General features: G+C 39.5%; 1 protein-coding gene across 4 annotated transcripts in view; it reads right to left on the minus strand.

Moving 5' to 3' along the window:
* Positions 1-963: 963 nt before the first annotated feature.
* LOC140497160 (cytochrome P450 2K1-like) overlaps positions 964-24,515 on the minus strand; it is a 53,855-nt gene continuing 30,303 nt past the window's right edge. For all 4 annotated transcript variants that reach the window (XM_072597775.1, XM_072597773.1, XM_072597772.1 and 1 more), the window contains 7 exons: positions 24,278-24,427; positions 22,412-22,572; positions 13,844-14,017; positions 11,842-11,983; positions 10,038-10,225; positions 8,554-8,695; positions 964-1,429 (listed from right to left, as the gene is read on the minus strand). In XM_072597775.1, the coding sequence (XP_072453876.1) occupies positions 1,227-1,429; positions 8,554-8,695; positions 10,038-10,225; positions 11,842-11,983; positions 13,844-14,017; positions 22,412-22,572; positions 24,278-24,392 (1,125 nt within the window). In that variant the 5' untranslated portion in view covers positions 24,393-24,427 and the 3' untranslated portion in view covers positions 964-1,226. The remainder of the gene's footprint in view (positions 1,430-8,553; positions 8,696-10,037; positions 10,226-11,841; positions 11,984-13,843; positions 14,018-22,411; positions 22,573-24,277; positions 24,428-24,515) is intronic.

Here is a 24,515-nt window from a genome sequence, read left to right on the forward strand (position 1 = left end):
AGTTCAGTGCACTATCCATTGCACCACCTACCTGTCCTATAGGTTCTAATAAATGCTAATGCAAAGAAAGAAAAAAGCATTTATTAAGCATTTATTATTTACTAGGCACTGTGCTAAACAAAAGGCTTCACTTTAAGCAAATGAAAATAAAATGAATTAAATTAAAAAATGAAAAGGCAGAATGTCAAAAGAGTGCTGATCAAGAAATCAGGAGACTTGGGTTCCAGGGCCAGATCTAGAGATGTAACTAAGGTAGAGAGACTGGGGCTTTTGCCAAAGCACTGAAACCTAGAGGGCTCTGACAACACTTACATTTATTCCTTTGGTTGGTAGAAACAATTGAGTTAAGCACCTGGTTAGTAAGAACAACTGATTAAGGCAGGAAAGTCCCAGAGAGTCAATTTTTTCCTCCCTTACTTGGCTCCATCCCAGAAGAGGATCAGATTGATCCTCACAGTAATAACCTGATTCAATCCAATCCAATCAACACTTATTAAGTGCCTACTATGTGCCAGGCATTGTACTAAGTGCTGAGGACACAATTAATATATTAATGACCTCAGATGCAGGGATGTCTTGGGGTCTGTCTTCTCCCCACAGGGTAACATTAGAGGTGCTGTTTCCTTAATTCAGGTTTGATTTGGAGATGGGTGAAATGAGGCACTTGCAAATAATCAACCATTAACAAGTTTACTTTGCCCTAACTCAGCAAGCGGGGAGCAAGGTGACACGGTGGATAGAACAATGGCCCTGAAGTCAGGAGGATCAGAGCTCATGTCTCCCGGAGGCACTTACTAGCTCTGTGACCCTGGGCAAGTCACCTGTTTGCCTCAGTTTCTTCATCTATAAAATGAGCTGGAAAAGGACATGGCAAAGCACTCCAGTATCTTTGCTAAGAAAATCTCAAATGGGGTCACAATGAATCAGACACAACTGAACAATAACAACTTTTCTGCAGAACACTGAGCTAAGACAACTATTTACTATGCAAGCTAAATATTACATTTGTATAATAATATCTATTTCTCAAGATCAGAAAATGGGTAGATTATCTGTTTGGTCGAGCATGTAACAAGATATGAATGCTTAATAAATGTAACTGTGATAGGTGTGCTCCTGCAGACCACCTGGATCTTCACCAGGGAGGAAATGTGTACATATGGTCAAAAGCCTGATTTCTTTTGCTACCATCTTGGATGTGGTAGTCTGAGTGCAGCTCTCCCACATTAAGAGTCATGGACTTCCTCCCGGGGAACTGCACACACCAGGTGAGGCACTGGGGTCAATGTGAAGCCGACTTCAGCCGTGAGGTCAAGGTCTGCTGGCTCCATCCCTGGAGCAGGCTTAAATGTAAATTTCTGCAGTAAGCCTACAAAGATCAGAAAGAGCTCCATCCTGGCTAGAGACTCTCCAATACAAACCCGGCGCCCTGGATAAGGAAGAAAGCAAGAAACTCTGTAGTGAGCAGTTATACCGATGGGTTTTGAAATAACAAAAACTAGTATTTCTATAGCTTTTAAGTCCTGCAAAGCACTTTACAATTATCTCATTATAGGTGCTGTTATTTCCATTTTATAGATGTGGAAGCTAAAATTAAGTGACCTGCCCTGGTCACACACGTAGTGTCTGGGGTGGGATATGAACCCAGTTGTTCCTGATGCCAGACTCAGTGTTCTATTTTCTGCCCTTAGTCATCTTCAATTCTCATTTCAGACAATACACATACCACACACATATATACATACATGTATACACACATACATATGTATGGGTGTGAGTACATATAGATATATAATATGGCAATTGAAGTTAAGTGACTTGCCCAGGGTCACACAGCTAGTAAGTATCTGAGGCTAAATTTGAACTCAGATCCTCCTGACTCCAGGGCCAGTGCTGTATACACTGCGCCACCTAACTGCCCCCCAGATATCGCTTCTTACTTGAGACCTTTCCAGATTTCCCCACTTGCTACTGCCTACCATCCTCCTCAAAAAATTAGCTTGCATGGATGTTGTATACACAAGATGTCCCCCAAGTTTTAGTAGAGTACGATCATTAATGAGTTTACAACCACATTAATACTTTTGAGGCACCCTGTATTTTGTATATACTTACTTGCATACAAGATTTCCTTTAATAGAACATAAACTCCTTGAGGGCAGGGATTGTTTCACTTATGAATTTGTATCCCCAGAGCCTAGCACAGTACCTAAACATAAATATTTGCTGATTAATTGATTGATGGATCCCAGATAAAATGGAGTGAAGAAGGGCATTTATTAAATTGTAAGATCCTTGAGGATAACATGTCCTGAAGGCTACTAGGTGGTGCAGTGAATAGAGGGATGGGCCTGCAGATGGGAAGACTCATCAACCTGAGTTCAAATTTGACCCCAGATACTTAGTAGCTGTGTGACCCTGGGCAAGTCACTTAGCCCTGCTTGCCTCAGTTCTCTCATCTGTAAAATAAACTGGAGAAAGAAATGGAAAACCATTTTGTGCAAAGAAAACCCCAAATGGGGTCACAAAGAATCAGATAAAACCGAACAACCGCAAAAAATGGGAATAATAATGCTTGCAGTACTTTTTTCAAAGGATTGTTATGAAGAAGGTGCCATGGAAACCTTGAAGCCTTTTAGTGCCCTGGGCAATTTTTTTAAGACTATTTATTGCAGAACAGTTGTATCAATGGAGAGAATTTCCTCACTGGGAATACCTATATCAAATGTAATCATGATATACAAAATTTTTTTCTGTCCCAGTTTCACAGATGGAATAATGACTAACACATGAAGAGATTAATTGACTTAGCTAAGTTTACACAGTCAATTTAGAATAGAGACAGAGCTAAAACCTAGTCATTTTTCTGATAGGCTATGCAGTCCACTCAGGTGAAAATTTTGTGCCATGTAAGTTTCAAAGTACAATGGGTCTTTAGTTCATAGATGCCTATTACCTAAGTGTCCTGGGTATTCACCAGGCTATACTCTAGGCATGGAATAAAGGAGAAACACACAAGATTTTGGGTAGATCTATGATTGGTCCTAGAAGATAGGATTTAACCCCACCCACTTCCCTGAGAGAGGCTTCTAGAATAAGCCTTTGACTTTCAGGGGGCATTTCCATCCACCTTTTTAAGCCCAGCTCTAGTTTTATGTCAAAATAATCTGCATTTGTGTCTGTTGTAGTTGATTGACCCCAGTTACCCTATGCCCGCTGCAAAAGTTAGAGCATAGTATGAGCTCCCTGCCAGCCTAGCTTGGACCATTTTGATGAGTTAAGAGCATTATATAAATGTGCATTATTATTATAGTCACTGAAAGGCAGTGGAGGTTGGGATGGAGGAAGGCAACTCCACACCAACTGGTTGATGCCTTGGTCTTATTTCCTGAGTTTGCTTTAATCGACCAGAGCAATGCCCAAACCAAGATTTCTTTTAACAGTCATGGAGATCATGAAGGGATCCTTTGCTTATCACTGGGAGAGTCCACTGTCTAACTTGCAGCTGGCACTCAGACTTTTGTCTGATTGTGTATTGGAGGGGACTTTCTCAGTGTTTAGTCAGCTGTGAAGTAGTTGGAGAATTAAACTCCCCAAAGGCAAGAAGAAATAAGTCCTGAGTCAAAAACTGATTCTTTCTCATTTGTGCACAGAGAAAAGGAACAGCATACACAGAAAAAAAAAGACTTTGTAGATGTCTTGTCCAATACTAGGTACCCTAGGCTAACACACGGCAAAAGAAAACTGCCCATTCAACTGAGAATGTCCAAAATTGGAGCAGTAGAGTTCAGTTCAAACTGGAATGGGTACATAAAAGCAAATTTGGCCAGATAAAAACAGAACCTTTGATTATTTTCAGCTGTGTGTGCTAAAAAAACAAAACAAAACAAAACTGAAGAATTAGATCCCAGGTAAATTGATGCTGTAGGATTGAATTTTCTAACCAAGACTGCCTCTCATTACCATGTCCACTAGAGGTGCCAGTCCACAAAGAACCTCCATAAAACCTGGATTTCTCAAAGACAATGGTACCCTTAAGAAACCACTTTTCTAGGGAAAAATCAGAAGAAGAAAGCAAATATTTTGGCAGGCCCCAGGAAGGCAGCTTTGAAAGCAATGAAGTAGGCTTGGTGGGGTTTGTACGTACAAGGTCATTTTACCTTGGAGAATTCCAGCTTTACTTAGAGAAGGGGAATACTTTGTCACCCACAATAAGCTGAAGTGAGACAGCATATAAAGGGTGCTCAGAAGGGAAGGGAAGACTGATGAAGCCTACAAACATCTCTCCCAGCTATCCCTACTATTAAGCAGGGATTTACTCTCACGATTTAGATTTTCCATGTGAGATAATTTTTTTTTAACATAAGCTGATTTCTCACTTCCTTTTACCTTCACTATTTTCTTAAGTCCATTTTAATCTTATTCCTTAATTATGCTCTAGAAATTACACTCTAGTTATTTCACTGCTTGGTCTATTTCAGTCTAGGTTACTTTGTTACTAATTTAGCTAAACAATTGAATTCTGTGGAATCATTTCATACTATCTTCAGTTCTGCTTATTCTGGAGATGGGTGAAAAATGTATCACCCTCCAAGGAGAAAGTGCTATTTGCACTTAATCTTGATCCTACCTACAAACTTCCGAAATCCACTAAAGGGTTTCAGCAGTTACCTAATTTGGAAATTTATAGTGAAAATTATATGTATTAGTTATAATTTTTGTCTCTAATTAATTTGTAATGCCATAAATTTCTACAAACCAGGGAAAAGATTTCCTGCCTTTTCTTGTCTGTCATTTATCTCTGCAATCTCCAGCCTGGCCAGTTTTTGTGCTTGAAGGGACAATCCTGATATTGTCCTAATCATATCCCTCCTTTTTCTTTTTATAACAAATTTCTATACTCAAGGCAGGTGGAAAGTAGAAGTTTTGTTATTGCTCTACTAAACCTATTAACTAATAGATTAATACTGGAACATCTGAGTTACTATAATAGGATGCTATTATGAAAGCTCTTTCCATTTTAATCTGAATTTATGGTCAAATCCATATCATAAGTGACTAAGTAAATGAGTTCTTAGGCTTATCATCCCCTTGCTAATAGTTATATATTTGTGTATAAGAATAAATCTTTAAAGTATCTCATTCCTTCAAATGAGGAACATACACAAACACACACATATGTGTATCTATATGCATGTATGTATACACACATATACATGCATAGATGTGTGTGCTTATACATCTTATATGTATATAGACACATGTACATGTGTGTGTGCATGGGTGTATATATGAGTTACTAACAAGTTTTAGCTAAATTACTTAGGAATATCTAAAAGTGACTTGAAACCATAAAAGCAGATCTACTAGGAGGAGCTCCCTTCAGATCTGCCCTGAGAACCAGGCTGATTCTACAACGTCCAAGAGAAGATGTTTCTAGGGACCAGATGACTACATGGACACATCTGGGACTCAAGATGAAATGTGCTGTTTAAATGAACATCAAGATTAGGTTACCAAGTTATAAGGAGATTTCGTGTCATTTAATACTAATGATCATTACTGCATTACTTCAAGGGCAGCTAGATGATGCAGTGGATAGAGCACTGGATTTAGAATCAGGAAGGCTCATCTACATGAGTTCAAATCCACCCTCAGACACTAACAAGCTGTGTGACCCTGTGTAAGTCATTTAACTGTTTGCCTAAGTTTCTCATCTGTAAAAAATGAGCTGGAAAAGGAACTGGCAGACCATTCCAATATCTTTGCCAAGAAATCTCCAAAGAGGATCAAGAAGAATGGAAAATGACTGAAAAAAGAAATGATTCAACAACAATTGTATTTCTTCAACTTCTTGTTTGTTTGTTTCATGATTTTGTTTCATATTTACTGAGTTTTCTTGGTGACCTTGGTGATATGTAAACCTCTCCTCTCAAATTAGTACATGGTGAGCCCTCTATGTGCTTTAATTCATAATTTGACTTAGTTAACCTATACAGCCTATTTCACAAGGTTTGTCTCCTTAAGGATATATATATATATATATAACTCTGTTAAACTAAGTTTAACTTTTATGACTTTGAAGAAAGCATAGGATTATGATTCTTGTAATATTCATAGCCGCAGTACAATTGTTTCCTGTTGTAAATTTAAATCCCCTAGTTTATTGCCACTAATGCTTACTCAAATTGATTCGGCAGCAGCAGCAGAGATTAGGATGATGCAGCTGAAGACAGAAGAATGACATAGACTGAATGTGGCACTGCACTATGAGAATGGTGAGCCCCAAAGTGGGAACTGTGCAAAGTCAGCCATTGGGACAGTCAGCCTGAGGGACCCTCCATGTTTTAACCTTGCTGAACCTTTGAGTACTGTGCTCAGTCAGCCTATAGGAGAGGGTAAAGTCCCTTTAGGATTAATCCCTCTCCTGCAGACTACTTCCATCTCCTGTGGGCTACTCCCATGACCTGAGAGCTCATTCCATCTCTCAATGATGCTATAATGGGGAGGAACTGAGGTGACACTAATTCTACCTCCCCATATTCCACCTAAGCAGCTTCTCAGAAGTATAAGAATTATTATCCTCATTTTTTTAACCAACATGCTTATTACTAGAATCTACTCTAAATAAAAGACTACAAAAGCTACAGTAACAAGCGTCTTTAACAGAGGCAAAGGAATTGCAATTCAGTATACTAGGTTATAGTAATAAGAATGTTGGTTAAAAAAAAGTGTGTTGGAACTCAGAGCATATTCAATATGGCTAACTAATGGGATATAGTGGCAGAAGCATTGGCCTGGGAGTCCACTGACCGAGGTTCTGAGCCTGGTCTTGACACTTTTGTACTGGGTGACCCTGGAGAAATGACTTAATATTTCTGACCCTTAGTTTCCACATCTATAAAATGAGGATAATAATTCTTATACTTCTGAGAAGCTGCTTAGGTGGTGCAGTGAACACAGTGCTGGGCCTGGCATCAGGAAGACATGATAGGTCTCAAGCACTTCCCAGCTGTGTTCCCCTGGGTAAGTTACCTAACCTCTATCTGCCTCGGTTTCCTCAACTTTAAGAGGAAGATAACATTAGCACTGGCCTCTCAGGGTTATTCTGAGGATTAAATGAGATAATATTTGTAAAGCCCTTAGCACGCTGCCTGCTATATAATAGGCATTTAAGAAATTAAATAATTTAATGAATTTAATAAATGCTTATTCCCTTCCATCCTTTGCTTCTTACTTTACAGTTATCACTATCATCATCACCATTACTCCTACTGCTACTACTACTACTACTACTACTGCTACTACTGCTGATACTACTACTACTACTACTACTACTACTGCTGCTATTACTGCTGATACTACTACTACTGGAAATGATTTCAGAGGTTAGAAAAAGGTCGGCATCACCTAATTAAGCTATGCTGAGCTTTTGTTTGCTTGGAACATTTGTTTGCTTGCATGTTGGTTGCTGGACAAAAGTTATTCCACTTGTTCGCCTTAGGTCCTTTCACCCAGGCAGCAAGGTGGTACGGTGGGTGGAGCTCTGGACTTGGTGTCAGGAAGACCCAAGTCTAAATTTTACCTCAGATACTTACTATATGACTCTGGGTGAATCACTTAACCTCTCTTTGCCTCAGTTTCCTCAACTGTAAAATGATAATAATAGCACCCAATTTCTAGTGTCGTTGTGAGGATCAAATTAGATCAGATGAGATAATATTTGTAAAGCCCCAAGGACAGTTCCTGGAATATAGTAGGCACTTAATAAATGCATATTCCCTTCCTTCAACCTTTCCACCTTGATTTCTCCTTAGTGATTTGCTTGCCTGCATCCCATTCAAATCATCCCAGGGAATCTACTTAGAAAAACTTCAAAACGTCTGGGAGCCCCTACAGCAAAAGAAATTCTTTTCATCTCTCCCCACCCAGAATGCCTTTAGTGCAGATGTAAATTAGTTTGGGAACAAGACTGAAAAAGGCCATGTGCAGCTGGCAACCTTTACCATCACCAGCTTCAATCAATGTGTTCCCTCCATCTGTAAAATGAGGGGACTGGTTTAGAGAATTCCTAATGAATCCTTCAGCTCCTAATTCTACTTCTATGATAAAGGGGCAGAAGTAAACTAGTTCTAAGAGGGTGGCCTCTACCTTAGGAAAAGGTGCCCTCTTCAGTTAATCAATCAATAAACATTTATTAAGCACCTACTATGTGCTAGGCACTGTGCTCTTAATATCTATCCTACAATCTGTGGCAATAATTATAGACGTTAATAGAATTCCCTCCCCCGCTTTTTAAGCCTAAGCCAGAAAGAATAAAGATGAAGATAACATGATAGAATAGATGAAAGGTCTTCCTTTGGAGACAAGTCTAGCCCTGCCACATATTGCCCATGGGACCTTAGGCAAATCACTTTGATTAGGCAAAGTACTCTGAGGTCACTTCTAGCTCTCAATCCGAGATCCATAATCTGTTTCTTTTTAAACACCTATATCATAATTTGTGACAACTATTAAAAAACGTTCCTGGAATCTCTTTAATTTTTTTTTTACCTAGGCCAAACGGAATGAAGCAATCTTTCTTGACAAAGTTTCCATTGGCATCAAGGAAGTGAGCAGGGTTGAATTGGTGAGGTGTCTCCCACAGTGTTTCATCCTTGAAGACAGAGGATAACAGGGGAATCACCTCTGTTCCCTGAAAGGAGAGAAAATATTTCTTTCAAACACACTTCCCTCCCTCCTTTTCCCTGAAGATGTGATAGACCAGTAGGATGGAACATTGTACTCGCTGTCAGAGGTGGTCACTATGGCAATTGGCTTTGCTTTACTATTTTCCTTTGTTGCAAGGGAAAGCTCATTGGGTAGTAGGGATAGTGGGGGTAATAGATCCAGAAATGACTATTATTTAAAAACAAAAGATAGCAACAAAACTTTTAAAAACATTTTTTAAAAGTTTATCATATGATATGTTGCCTGGTTTTGCCAAACTGCTTTATTTTTATCTTTTAAAATTCTTTATTACAAGAGATGGCTTGCTGGGTAGGAGATGGGAGATATAGTTTTAAATGAAGGGGATGTAAAAATAACAAGGGCAGCTAGGTGGTGCAGTGGATAGAGTGCTGGGTCTGGAGTCAGGAAGACTCATCTTCCTGAGTTCAAATCTAGCCTCAGACATGGACTAGCCATGTGACCTTGGGCAAGTCACTTAAATCTATCTGCCTCGTCTGTAAAATTATCTGGAGAAGAAAAAGCAAACTACTCCAGCATCTTTGCCAAGAAAACCCTAATGGGGATCATGAAGACTCAGAGATAACTGAAAGGTCTGAATAATGACAACAAAAAGAACTTATTCTATTTGACTCCGAAAGGCATAAATAGGAACTAAATTAAATTAAAATTGCCACAAGTCTGATGACAGTTCAATATAAGGTAGAACTCCCTAACTATTAGCACTGCTCACAATTAGGATGGGCTGCCTCCAGAGACAGGCAGTAAGTTTTCCCCAACTTTGGGAGTTTGGGGGAGGGGTAAGAAATCTTGTTACCAAGTGTATGTTGGACAGAGACTTGCCAAGGTGTCAAAAAAGGGATTTTTTTGTCAAGCCAACCTTGAATTAGGTGACCTCTTGGGTCCTTTCTAACTGAGATTCTGGAGTCAGAAGCTCCCTAAGCTCACTTCTAATCCTAGGCCACCACTGCACCCAGGGCCATCATCAGTCATCTTAACCTTTGCCTTTGCCGCTGGACTTTGATAACTCTGGAGGAGAGAGTGAGGCTGATGACTTTGCACAAGTCAAGAAGTTACACTTATGCTGATGTCCTCTTTGAGATCAAAGCATAAACAGCAGTAACAAGGCAGCCCTAGGAAGTTTCCTGAGGCCCAAACACCTTGATAAAATGTAAAACATTGACAGACTGAAAACCCTCCTGTGGCCACATCAATGTCTCCCACTGACAACTTCAACATCAGGAATCCAAGGAGAGAAGGTTTCATTTTCAAAGAACCAAATTCCATAATTTTATTCTAACAATATGCACCTTAGGAATTATGTATCCCCGAAATTTTGTATCAGCATGAACACTTCGGGACACACCCATCGGCACAATGTTGGAAAATCTCTGAATTTCGTGTATCACTGCTTCTGTGTATGGCATGTTTTTTTGATCTTGCATCCGAGGGTCTCGTCCGAAACTAATGGCTTTATTGATTTCAGCTTGGACCTTTCCTTGAAAAAAACGTAACAACCAACCAAAAAAAGTGAAGAGAATGAAAGGAAGGTAGAACATGTAGATATCAAATTATATCATAAAGTAGTCTTCATTAAAACTACTAGTACTAGTTTAAAAAAAAAATAAAGTAGATCCATGGCTTAGACTACACAAAGAAGAATTAGAAACAATTGAATTGCATAACTCAGTGATTAATTAGCCTGAAAATTTGGGAAAGTAGCCTTTTTTTTTAAAGTAAATTACTGTACTTGTTTAGGATTCTTTACCCTGTTCTTTCTTAGGGCAATTGGATGAGGAAGTGAATAGGCACCAGGCCTGGAGTCAGGAAAACTCATTAACCCAAGTTTAAATCTGACCTGAGGCACTTACTAGCTGTGTGACCCTGGGCAAGTCACTTAACCCAGTTTGCCTCAGTCTCTTCATCTGTAAAAATGAACTGGACAAGGAAATGGAAAACCATTCCAGTATCTCTGCCAAGAAAAACCCAAATGGGGTCATGAAAAGTCAGACATGACTAAAGACCTCCTTATTCTTGGTCAAGCTCTTTATTCAGATGCTACATTTTTACTATGTAATTATTTTGTTGGTTAGTGTTTAATACTATGAGGGCAGGGACTATCTTACTTGTTTTTGTATCCCCAGAGTTTGGCACAGTCCCTGGAACATAGTAGGTATTTATTAAATATTGATTGATTAATTGGCTATGGATTTTGTGGTGAATAGGAAACTGTTGAGACAGTGGGGATGTATCAGAAGGGTGACTGTGTAGGGTCAGGACACCAGGATTGATTGAATCATAAATTTAAAACTGGAAAGGAACTTTGAGGTCATTGAATTGAACCCCTTCAATTTACAAATGAATAAACTGAGGCTCAGAGAGGTTGACCACAATCACACGGGTAATAAGTTATCTGAGGTGGGATTCAAACACAGGACTTCCCAACTTCAAGTCCAGCACTCTAGCCACTGTACCATACTGCCCAGCTCTGCTACTAATGAACTCTGTAACCTTAGGTCACTCTGAGCCTGTTTCCTTATTATTTGTATATATTTTATAAAAGCTTATAAGTGTACATGGTGTATCCTCTTCCACCACACCCCCAATAGAACATGAAATCCTTGAAGTCAGGGATTATTCCATTTGTACTACTGTATTTCAATATCTAGTACAATACCTGACACATTGTAGGCACTAAAAATATTTATTATTTAGGGTGTGGTGACACCTGTTATAATCCTGCTTCTGGGGAAGACTGAGTCTGGTAGATTGCTTGAGCACAGGAGTTCTGAGCAGTAGCAGTACTGAGTCAATTAGTGTGAGCCCTTAGCGCTGGGAGGATACCAGGCTGCCAAAGGAGGGACAGACCAACCCAGGTTGGAAAAATGGAGCAGATTAAAGCTACCATGCTGATTAATATTGGTATGGGTCTGTGAATGACCACTGCACTTACAGCTTGGGCAGGACAGAGAGACCCAGCCTCCAGAAATACATAAATAAACCACAAATTAAGTAATTGAATGATTGCTGATTGATTGATCAATCTATAAAATGAAGAGTTTGACTAGATGAATTTCAAGATTCTTTCAAGCTGTAACATTTAAAGATTCTTACTTTGAACCTCAGGATATTTCATCATCAGAAGAAGGCCCCAGCAAAGTGTTGTTGACGTGGTCTCTGTCCCAGCACTAAACAAATCCATTGTGCTAAAGAGTAAGTTTTTCTTGTGGAATTCAGTCTTTGGATTTTGAGTTTCCTACAATACATACATCATGTTCACTGTTGCTCTGTTGGCAAATATTTAACAATGAGTGCTAGGGAGGGGGGTGGGGAGTGTACATAGGACACACTTTAAATTTTAATAGGCATTAATATGCATTCTCCATCACCTTCTTAAATCTAGACAATCAACAAAACACTGCTATCTAAGTTACAGCATCCACGGATTTCCAAAATGAAAATGCTCACGTTGAAAATTGGACACTTTGGCTTGCAAGCCCAGATGGGCTGGCTCCAGGACACCTCTGATTTTGTGGTTCTGACCTTTAAGGAAAATGGATGCTACTTCTCTGAGGTCCAGTAGCAAAAAATAGATTTTTCAGGCTTGCCATCAAGGGACAAAAATTCCAGTAGAATGCTCATGATAGAGATTCCATAGATTTCTATGGCAAGAAGACTTGGCTTAGTGCTATTATATTTAGTAGAAGTGCCTGGGTATTAGAAAGATGAAGGAAAGAGATAGGAAATAAGCATTCATTAAAGACTTGCTGTGTGCTATTCTAACTGCTTTACAAATATTATCTCATTTGGGCTTTACAATAACTCTGGTAGGTTGGTGCTTTTATTATCCCCATTTTACAGCTGAGGAAACTGAGTCAGACAGAAGTTGACTTGCTCAGGATCACATAGCTAGCAAGTACCTGAGGCTGGATCTGAACTTAGGTCTTCCTAACTCCAGGCCTAGTTCTCTATCCTCTGCACCACCTAGCTTCCTCCAGGTTGCTACTATTGTTCAGTCACTCCAGTCACATCCAGCTCTCCATGACCTCATTTGGGGTTTTCTTGTCAAAGATGCTAAACTAGTTTGCCATTTCCTTCTCCAGTTCATTTCACAAGCAAGAAAATGAGGCAATCAGGGGTAAGTGACTTGCCCAGGGTGACACAGCTAGTAAGTGTCCTAACCCAGATTTGAACTCAGGAAGAGGAGTCTTCCTGATTCCTGGATCCAGGCTCAGAAAACTTCAATAACTCAAACCCTGGGAACAGTTTCCTTATCTGATAAATAGAGATAATAATATTGGGTCCATCATATGGATTTCTTAAGAGGGTCAAAAGACATAACCCATGTGACAGTGACTTGAAGAATTTAAAGACCCATAGAATGAATTGAGGAATTGGACAAGATGAGCTCTATAGAATTTTCTAGCTCTAAATGCTGAGATTCTCTGACCTAACTAAAATGTACTCCTTGAGGGTGAAGAATTGTTCTATTTGTATCTCTTACAACTCTGTTTGTATCTCTCACAGTATAGTGTCTAACATTCATTAATAATTGAATGAGTAAGTGGAAATTACAGGGAGGCAATAATAAAAGAGACTTCTGAACACTGAGAGCTGTGTAAAGATGGGATGGAAAGCCTTGGTAGAGAGCTCCCTAGTCACTGAGGCTGGATGACTAGCTATAGAGAATTTCGTAGAAGGGATTGCTTCTCCAAATTGAACTAGATGACTTCGGAAAATCCTTCTAACTCAGACTCCGTGATGACTCCATCATCATGCGATCATGTAATCACCATGTGAAAAGTCTTGCATCCAATTCCAGCCTTGGATACTTACTAGCTGTGTGACTGAGCAAATCATTTGACTTCTCTGAAACTCAGTTCCTTTACCTGTAAGATGCAGATAACAATAGTGTCTACCTCATAGGAAAGTTGAATGTGTGCACAGTACTTTGAAAACATCAAACTGCTATATAAGTGGGAGCTGTTATTTTTGTGGAATTCACAACATTGACATTATAAAACTCGGTATGAAAATTTTCCAAGAAAATTGACGGAGCTCAAAGTAGTGGAGGGTCATGGAGGGACTTTGCAGTTAACATAGAGACTCTGTTTACCTGCTGCTGTTTTAACAAAAAGGAATCCACAAAGCCAGTTAAATGACTGACATTAAGATGAAGGGCATGCTCCTCAAATATCTTGCCTAAGAAATTGCTTATCTTCTGAACATTCCGTAGTATCGTCTTGTGGGCTCCAATCATGAATCCCAGAAAAGGATAGTAATTATATATCTAGGCAGAAAAAAATGAGAAAAAAGGTAGTTATTGCAAACATACTGATGACTATAGATTAATAGCTGCCATCTGGGAGAACAGAATGAAACCTGCTTATATTTTTTGCATAAAGTACTTCCTCTTCACAGAAGGGCTGACAATCCTCACGATCCTACCTTAACACATTTTATTATGTGTCTCTTTCCTTCCCCCTTCCCCTCCCCACCACTTACAGGACCCAGCCACATGAGCCCTTATTAATGCTCCTTTTTTTTTTGTTACGAAGAATTTTTGAAAGAATTGAGAATGAATATCTGCTAATGTTCTCCTTAAAAAAATGCTCACTTGAATCTCATTAGACCAATATGTGTTTGAAGTGATGGCCTTGATAGTGACTAATAAAATATGCTTGGGCATGCTGAAATATGCTTTCCAAAGTATGTATTCAAGTTTACACAAATTCAAGTTTCTCAGATGCACACCTTTTATTGTTCCAAGGGAATCTGCTGCCCTATCAAAGGCCTAGTATCTGCTATTTCTAATCATGCCCCATGCTTTTTACCTACCTGGGAGCATGGGGCTTTCTCCTCCTGAAATACTGCCCACACTTCTCCTCATGTATCCCCAGTTTCTTTCAAATCCCCATTCAACCATCACCTTCCAGATGAAGTCTTTCCTGATCAGACTGGTTGCTAGTGCCTCCCCACCAATATCTACCCCTCAACAAATTAACTTCCTTTCATTTTCTGTATAGAGTGTCCCAAAAGTCTTTGCAAATTTAAAGCCCTTAAAGCTTTAAAATCCATTAAGACTTTTGAGACATCCCATATTTTGTATGTACTTAACTGTGGGTGTGTTGTCGCTTCCCTACTTCCCACCCCTATCCTTCATTGAGAGCAGGGGCCATTCCATTCCTCTCCAAAGCCCAGCACAGCACCTGGAATGTGGTTGGTATTTATGAATGCTTGTTGATGGACTGATTAATGCAAATCTTACCCATCCTACTACTCAAATACCTTCTTCTGTATGAAGCTTACATGGACCAACTCCAACCCAAAGGGATTTCTCTCTCCTTTGCCCTTACATAGCATTCCCTATTTATACCACTCTTTTGGTAAGAAATGATGAACTGACTTGTGACATCTCTTGTATCGTTGCGTGCTGTTGTTCATCCTTAATTTTCAAAGTGGACCAATGACATCACAAGATGATATCTTGACTTGACCATGAATTGGATTTAAGTGAGACAGAACTGCACAAAATTGGCAGCCTCACCCTCTCTTCCAGAGTCATCAAAGTCCAGTGGCAGGACAAAAGTCAAGATGACTAGTGATGTCCCAGGATACAATGGATGACCTCGGCATCTTTAATATCTGACTGAGGTCCAAGCCCTACACCACCTTCTTGGTCATCAGAACATATTGTTCTCATCCACCCATTCTACCAGGGGAAGACACTCTCGTAACTCACCAATGGGTTTGAGACCTGTCAGTTACCCTCAACCTGGGTTAGCCCATCTGCTGAAATGGTTTACCAGGCTGTGACCAATGGTTATGCTACAGCTTCTTGTTGGGTAGCCTGTGGCCCAGTACAGATCTGGACTCACACAGACCTGAGATTTCCTATCTCAGAAGCTTTTCAATAAGAAATACACTGTTTGTCTTGTGTTCTGACCCTCATCCAGACAAATCTGAGAACATCAGAATCTAACTAATGTGAGCTCTTTCCTGGGGATATTAACTATCATGACACCCATAAGCAACCAAGGCTACTTAGGGACATTTAATTATGGTGCATATTCCAAAACATAAAGAGACATAAATAAGACTTAGACCCAAGTCCTGAAGCAAGGAGCAAACTCACAATATCAATAAAGAAACCACTGCTAAATGGGAGGAGTTAGAAATGTCTCCAGTGAAGACCACCACCAAGTCCCCTCCTGCCTATTGTTTCCCCTTAGAGTCCTGAGTCTTGCTTCATTGCATTTCCAAAGGCTGGGTCAGCATTTGTCAGGTCTTGAACATCTGCACACTCCAAACACATCACAGTGATATCCAGAGATCCTGCATCTGACCCTGACCCAACAGTACCTCAGCCAGTGGCTGCCATTATTTTCAGACTCTGTTCTCCAATGGCCTTCTTGCTCCCAGAAGTCTCTACTCAGTGCCAGCTATCTGCATTCTTCCATGGACGCTGAGCGCACAGCATTCTAGGAAATGCAGTATTTGTTTCCCTCCAATCAACAATCACCCTTCTCTTCCAAAGAGAAAAGAAGGAAAGGAGGAAAAGTTCGGAGCAATTGTTTGGAAGTTAGAGAACCTGGTAAAATTGTCTTATAATTTTATAATCTGCATGACCTTCACTTAAGTCATTTACTGTCTCAAGGGTCTCAGTTTCCTGATCTATACAACAAGGAGGTTGGACTCAATGATCTGGAAGGTTCCTTCCAGCACTAAATCTATGATACCTCACAGGCCTTCTACCTTGTCTGCCAAGTTAAAGAAATTGTAGGACTTGCAAATTCTAACAAGTTCACAAACACATTACATACATAGTGATATGCAACATACATATTTTTCAACATGATATAATAGGATCATGTATAGTAGGCTATGCAAGTATATACTATACAACAGCAAATATTAATTACTCAGAGTAGACCAAATAAATAAATCATATAGAGCTACATTATTGTGGTTGAGTCATTTCGGTTGTGTTCAACATTTCATGACTCCATTTAAGGTTTTCTTGGCAAAGGTATTGGAATGGTTTACCATTTCCTTTTCCAGATCATTTTACAGAGGAGGAAACTGAGGCAAACAGAGTTAAGTGACTTGCCCAAGGTCACACAGCTAGGAGGTGTCTGAGGCCAAATTTCAATTCAGGGAGATTGAGTCTTCCTGACTTCAGACTTGGCATGCTGTGCACTATGACGCTACCTAACTGCCATGAAGGTACATACCATATAACATTTGGCATTGAGTCCTAGTATCTTTCATTCATACACTCAATTAGCGAGGTGCCATTCTACCTCAAAGGTTGTTCCTGGCTATATCAATACCCATCCTTCTGATGATGCCATATGTCAGCCTGGTCACCAGCTGGATAACTGAGGCATTTCTTGGGTCCCCTGCTGTTATTCCTTCAAGTTCCTTTACCTTCTAAGGCAATCTAGTTAGCATTCTCAAGCCCACCAACCTTAAGTTCCAAACCAGGGCCCATAGATGCTCCAGATGAGATGGTATTAACTACCAACCCTCAGGCAGCCTCTCTTTCTAGTCAGCATCACTCTGTCCTCCAAGCCATCTAGGCTGACAATAATGTGGTGTAATGAAAGGTGCTTGTATTTATTTAGCATTGTAAGATTTGTAAGGTACTTTACATATATGAGTTCATTAACCTTACAACAACCCTATGAGTTGAGGGCTACTATAATCTCTCCCAGTACTGACAAAGAAACTGAAGCTTAGAGAGGCCAAGCAACTTGCCCATGGTCACACAGCCATCAAGTATCTTTGATTTGATTTGAACCCAGATCTACTTGATTTTAGCTCCAATATTCTACCCACTGTAATATATCGCTTCTTCACAAAGGGTTTGCTTCAGTCAGCAAAAACCAGCACTGATGCCTGAGGAAGGCAGCAAACCAGGGTCATTAAGCTTTGGTCACTCTTTTTCCCTCTTCAGAGCAATTGTGAGTTTATTTAGAATAAGATAATAAATATTTAGAATAAGATAATGTTTAGAATAAGAATTTATTTAGAATACGAATTCATTTAGAAATTAGAATAAGACAACAAATATTTAGGATAAGACAATAAATATCTCCCATGCCTAAATGGTACAGTAGATGGAGAACTGGGCCTGGAGTCTGGAAGACCTGAGTTCAGATCCGACCTCAGAGACTTAGTAGCTGTGTGATCCTGGGCAAGTCACTTGACCCTGTTTGCCTGAGTTTCTTCATCTATAAAATGGCAATACTATCACCTATCTTCCAGGGTCATTGTGAGGATAAAAACCAGATAATAATAAATTAGTCATAATAATAAAATAGAATACAAATTATATGTAAATAATAATGAAATATATAAATAAAATGATGCACATATAAAGCACACAGTAGGTGTTATATAAGTGCTATCATTATCATTCCTTTCCCTTTAGAGTAGGAAGAAATAACAACGATGAAACCTTTGAAACAGATCACAGATTTAGTTGTGTAGGGCTGTAAAAATGATCGAGATCAACCCCCTCATTTTACAGACGAGGAAACTGAGGCCCAGAACGTTTAAGTGACTTGCTCAAAGTTACATGGGATTTGAATTCAGGTCTTTTGACTGAAAATCCTGCTAGTAGAAGTAGCAGAACCAGCACTTTCAAGGGCACACGACTCCCCACTTTCAGTCTAGAGTTTTCTTTGCTGCCTGTCATTTAAATGTGCCTATCTTCTCTCTAAGAAACCATGTGCATGCACCATTCACTCTTGCCAGAAAGGTGAGGAGCTTCAAGGTCAGAGGGAGAGACATACATTTTGGGGCCTGGACAATGTGGGAATTTGTTTTACTAGATTACATGCATCTTTATCAGGGTAGCAAGATGGCGCATAGATAGAGTACCATGCCTGGAGTCAGGAAAACCCTAGATCAAATCCCACCTCTGACACTTACTTGCCATGTGATGCTGGGCAAGCCACTTAACCTTGTTTGCCTCAGTTTCTTCATCTGTAAAATGAGATGAAGAAGGAAATGGCAAACCCCTCCAGCATCTTTGCCAAAAAAACCCCAAATAGGGCCACAAAGAATTAGATGTGACTGAACAATAATATATGTTTATGATTACATTTTGCTTTTAGGGTTGTGTGTATGTGTGTTTTCAGGGGGTAGAAGAAATAAAAAAGATATTATAAATTCATATGAAATTAATTTATTTCAAAATAATAAAGAATTTAATATATAGGTAGTCCTTTTGGGACAGGTCTCATCTTGCTTCTAGTCATCTGATCCTCTAATATCCCCCCATAGTAGGAGGTTTTTATCTAGAAGATGAATTGAATAATACCCTTCTTTCTCACTTCAGGCAATTTTTCACTGTAAAAAAAATTTTAACTTAGTTAATTTTAACTTAATTTGCATACTGAAACTGACCTTAACTTTTTTTTTTTTAACAACCTGCTTTGCCAGGTTGCTCCTAGCAACAATTTCAGATATTCTTTCAGTTAAGAAATATCCTTACAAACAGAATAGAAATTGACATAAAATGCTGATCACAATATTAACTATTTAAAAACACATTGGGGGGCCCACCCAACTGCCTGCCAGAACCATACAGGTAGAAATATTACAGTTACAATGTAAGTATATACTACATTCAGCCCCTTCATAACCTAGATCCTTCTATCTTTGGCTATCTATCATCTACTTACTCCCCCAACTGATATTATGCTCAGCTTCCTCATCTGTAAATGCAGATAATAATAGCTTCCCTCTTAGGAGTGTTGTGATGGGCAGTTAAGTGGTATAATGGATAAAATGTCTGGTCTGGAGTCAGGAAGACTCATCTTCCTGAGTCCAAATCCAGCGCAAGAAACTTGTTAGCTGTGTGACCCCGAGCAAGTCACTTAACCCTGTTTCCCTCAGTTTCCTCATCTGTAAGATGAGCTGGAAAAGGAAATGGCAAATCATTCCAGTATCTTTGTCAAGAAAATCCCAAATGGAAGCTAATGCATTGCTGATGGAATTGTGAACTGATCCAACCATTCTGGAGCAATTTGAAACTATGCCCAAAGGGCTATAAAACTGCATTCTTTTTGATCCAGCAATACCACTACTAGGTCTACATCCCAAAGAGATCATGAAAAGGGGGAAAGGAAACACATGTACAAAAATATTTATAGTAGCTTTTTTGGTGGAGGCAAAGAGATGGAAATTGAATGAATGCCCATCATTTGAGGAAGGGCTGAACAAGTCGTGGTATATGAATGGAATGAAATGCTTTGTGTTATAAGAAATGATGAACAGGAGGACTTTAGAAAAACCTGGGAAGATTTACATGAATTAATGCTGGGTGAAGTAAACAGAACCAGGAGAATACTGTACACAGCAACATTGTGTGATGATCAGCTATGACTGGCTTAGCTTTTCTCAGCAATACAATGATCCAAGACAATACAAAGAGCTCATGATGGAGAATTCTGTCTATATCTAGAGAGAGAACTATGAAGTCTGTATGCAGATCCAAGCAGACTATTTTCACATATTCTCTCTTTGTTTTTTTCATGGCTTTTCCCTTTTGTTGTGTTTCTTCTTTCACAACATGACTAATGTGGAATGTGCTTAACATGATCGCATGTGTATTGCTTGCTGTCTTGAGGAGAGGGAAGGGGACAGAGGGAAAAATTTGGAACTCAGAATCTTATTTAAAAAAATGAATGTTGGAAACTATCTTTACATGTAATTGGAAAAAAAATAAAATACTATTAAAAAAAAAGAAAATCCCAAATGGAGGCACAACCAAAACAACTGAACAACAACAATGCAGTGGAAACCAAGGATTATACTAATTCCTCCTCTTGTTCCTTGTGAGTTGGGAAGAGTGGCCTTTAGCAGAAACACTTGCAAGAAATTTTGTGGTATTTGTTGTTTTTCAGTCATTTTCTTGGCAGCTGAAGTGGTTTGCCGTTTCCTCCAGCTCATTTTACAGATGAGGAAAAGGAGGTAAAGAATTAGACACTTGTTAGTGTCTGAAGCTGGATTTGAACTCAGGGTCTTCCTGATTCCAGGTTCTGGGCTCTATCCACTGTGCTACCTAAATGCCAAGAGAGATGGTGACCTCCAGGAAAAGCCAGGTTTCAGTTAAACAGTAAGGAGGTAGAATGAATGTTAGTTGAAAAGTTGTTGAGAAAATAGTAAGAATTTGTAAACATGCATAAAAAGGACATGGTAAGAGTGGCTCTAGAGAGAAGAACCAACTAGAAAAGAGATGAGCTAATAGGGACAATTAGTTTCCATGTACCATGGTGAGACTAGCTGGGGAACCAGTACAACGGGAGATGGATTCGACAAGGTCTATTGGTGGGAAGAGTTTTGCTCCATGCATAAAACTGCTGATGTTTGGAGTGTGTGCAGGAACTCTAGTACATACACACTCACACACACACATACACACACACACACACACACACACACACACACACACACACACTTTCTGCCCATTGGTAACTAAAGGCCAATCAGAACTCTTTTACACCACAGGTAAAAGGTCTTTTCTGCATGGATCTCCAAACACAATTCCCAGATTCAGGTTGAAGAGAGAGTCTAGGCAGCTTTCCCAGTACCCAAAGGCAGTTGAGAGGCTAACAGAACACTGGGTTTGAGTCAAGGAAACCTGCGCTCAAATCTCAGCTCTAACATATACGAGAAGCATGATCAAGGACCTAACTCCTCTGACTCCTGGTTTCCTTATCTGGAATAATAGCTAAAAGCCCCTTCACATAATTATGAGGCTCCACTGAGATAAGTCTGTTTTAAAGGACTTGTCAGTGATTATTTCCCCACAAACACACATCTCTCTCCAAACTTTCTAATTGCTAGAATATGGCTTTAGGAAAATTTACTTAATCTCTATCCCTTTCTTTAATTCTGTTTTGTTCCCAGTTCTGTCACTCCACTTCTCCTACCTCTCTCCAAAGTGTCTCTCCCCCTTTCACCCCCCACCCCCATCAAAGCCCTACAGTCCAAAATTGTCTGTCACTGTTCTTTTTCCATCTTGCCACACAAAAATATTTCTGAACATCTATATAGACCAGTGCTAGCAGGGACTCTCCTGGTCAATGTTGAGGAGTACATGAAATACACAAATGATTGGGGTATGTGGGGAAAAAAGCTACATCATCCTGTCTCATTGGTGTTACTATTATGGTGTCCAGTCATGTCCAACTCATCCTCACCCCATTTGGGATTTTTCTAGCAAAAATATTGGAGTGATTTGCCATTTTCTTCTCCAGCTCATTTTACAATGAGGAAACTGAGGCAAACAAGGTTAAGTGACTTGCCCAGGGTCACGCAGCTAGTGTCTAAGGCCAGATTGGAACTCATGAAGAGAGTCCTGACTCCAGACCTAGCACTCTATCCACTGCACCATCTAAGCTGTCCTTGCAGGTATTATTCTCAATTCACATATCAGCAAGCAGAGAAGGTTAAGTGACTTTTCAGGTCCTAAGGCTAAGTCAGAAGGAGGATTTAGCCTCAAGTTTCTTTGGATTCCAAGTCTAGCAATCTTCCCACTTTACCATGGTGCCTTTCCTAGAATCCCATAAGAGCACTCTACATGAGTTACATTAACTGGACAGTTAGGAAACTGAGCATCAGACAAGAATAGTGAGAAAAGAAAGGATGAGAGATAACACAACATTACCTCAACCATGGCAGAGCCACTTAGTTTGACATTTTCTTCCAAGAGCTTCAACAAATGCTGAAATTCAGAATCATCATATTCATATCTGTTGCCAAAAAGTATGGAGCAGATGATATTTGAACTAGCATGTTTAAAGATGAGTGATGTGTCAAAGGGTTTACCTATATCCCAAGTCATTAAAGAGAAAAACAAAGATGTCATGATTGGAAGAATGAAGTTACAAAACTGGAGAGTTGGAAGGGACATTGGTAGCAGCCAATTCCCACTCTAGCACACCCAACAGGGATCCTCCAGTCCATATGGTCAGAAATGATGAATTAGTTACACCCCACCATAGGTCACGGGCTTTACATGGTTTCTCCAAAACTAAGGATGAATTTTCACTGATTTCTATCACTTCTTCACCACTAGTCTCCACCACCTCTTGGTCACCAAAGGCACATAATTGTCACACAGTATGTCAAGATTTGGGATAATGTGTGTGATTATGTCTTCATGGCCCTGAAGATCTCAATGAATTTCTTTTTCTAGTTGCGCCAGATCAGTACCAAGATAAAGGGATTAATCAAGTGCTAGGGACAGGGATCAGGCACTAAGAATTCAATACCAATACAAAAAATAGGCAGAAGGGTCTAACAGAGAATTTCCTTGATCTGCTATACTTATTGTAATACTGTGAAAGATGGTATCAGCTTATTCACATGTATTTTCATGACCACTATGACTTTTAGAATATGTCAGTAGGATAGTATAAATATTTACCAAATATCCCCTAAGCCCTTTTGAACTGAGGGTCAAAAGACTTGGTTTTGAGTCCTGGCCTTGCCTCTCACTAAATGTATGACCTTGGGCAAGTCACCTTCCCTCTCCTGACTTCAGTTTCCTCTTCTGTAAAATGAGAACACTGGACTCAGTGACGTCAAACTCAAATACAAATGGATCCCCTCCACCCCAAGGCCATACATAGACTTAGAAAACCACAAATTAACATTGTATGCTGCATTGTATTTCTACTTATTTTGTTCAACATTTCTCAATTATATATTAATGTGGTTTGGGAGCCACTAGGGAGTTTTGTAGGTTCCTTGTAATCCAGGGCTGCAAGTTCAATACCTATAGGTCCAAATCTATTGTTCTGCTATCTCATGAATATGTCTGAAATGTCTTGGATGTGATCTTGAGTTAGATGACCTTTCTTCCAGGTCTAAATCTATGATTGACTAGATGACCCCCTAGGGCCCCATCTATTTCTAAGATGCTTGAGAGCCTCTGAGTATTCAGATGCTGCCACCCAAGTTCTACTTGATGAAGGTCAGCTAGAACCCTAGCCATTTCATATTATCTTATTATGCAGCTGGTAACAAAGGCGAATCAGCAAGATGTGACTGCTCAGAGTAGCCCATCCTTCCTGCGAAGTTAGGTAGAGTAGTATAAACCCATTGAATCCACAGGACTGATCAATTAAAAGACCAAACAAAACAGAAAACTGTGTGCCCTGTTTGGGAAACCATTTTGCAAGTAGCATCTATAGGATGATCCCACCACCAACCAGAAAGGTTCTGAGAATTCGCTCAGCAATGTACTCTGGCTTTGTGATCCAAGGACCATCCTAGTTATTATATTCCCAGGAGACTGGGCATGATGTGATGATTTTTTTCTAACCACAACTTGAAAAGGCAGTATTCGAAGCTATGATCTGTGTTGGTGGAGGGCATCCCCATGGGGTAGAAACTCTCAACTCTAAAAAAAAAAAAATGCTGTCATTTGGGAGCTGAGTTTGATGTTGAGGAAAACCTGGTGCTACATTGCTCATTTGTCCAATTTATAGTTGCTATTAATTTCATCATTAGAGCCCCCAGTACTAACCTTTGTGAGATCCAAAATACATAATAAGGTAATGTAGTTCATCTTGAATCTTGAGTTCTATGAGTTTTTTCCCCATTCCAAAATCACGGAGATTATGTAAAGCAAATCTTCTCATTATTTTCCATTTTTCTCCATTACTAAAAATAACACCTAATAAAAAAGCATAACTAAGAGTTAGAATTATGTCCCCAAATGTAACCCCTGATTCAGTCTCAATGCTTAATAAATCCCAACTGCT

The sequence above is a fragment of the Notamacropus eugenii genome, chromosome 3 (genome assembly GCF_028372415.1).
Source record: "Notamacropus eugenii isolate mMacEug1 chromosome 3, mMacEug1.pri_v2, whole genome shotgun sequence".
NCBI lineage: Eukaryota > Metazoa > Chordata > Mammalia > Diprotodontia > Macropodidae > Notamacropus > Notamacropus eugenii.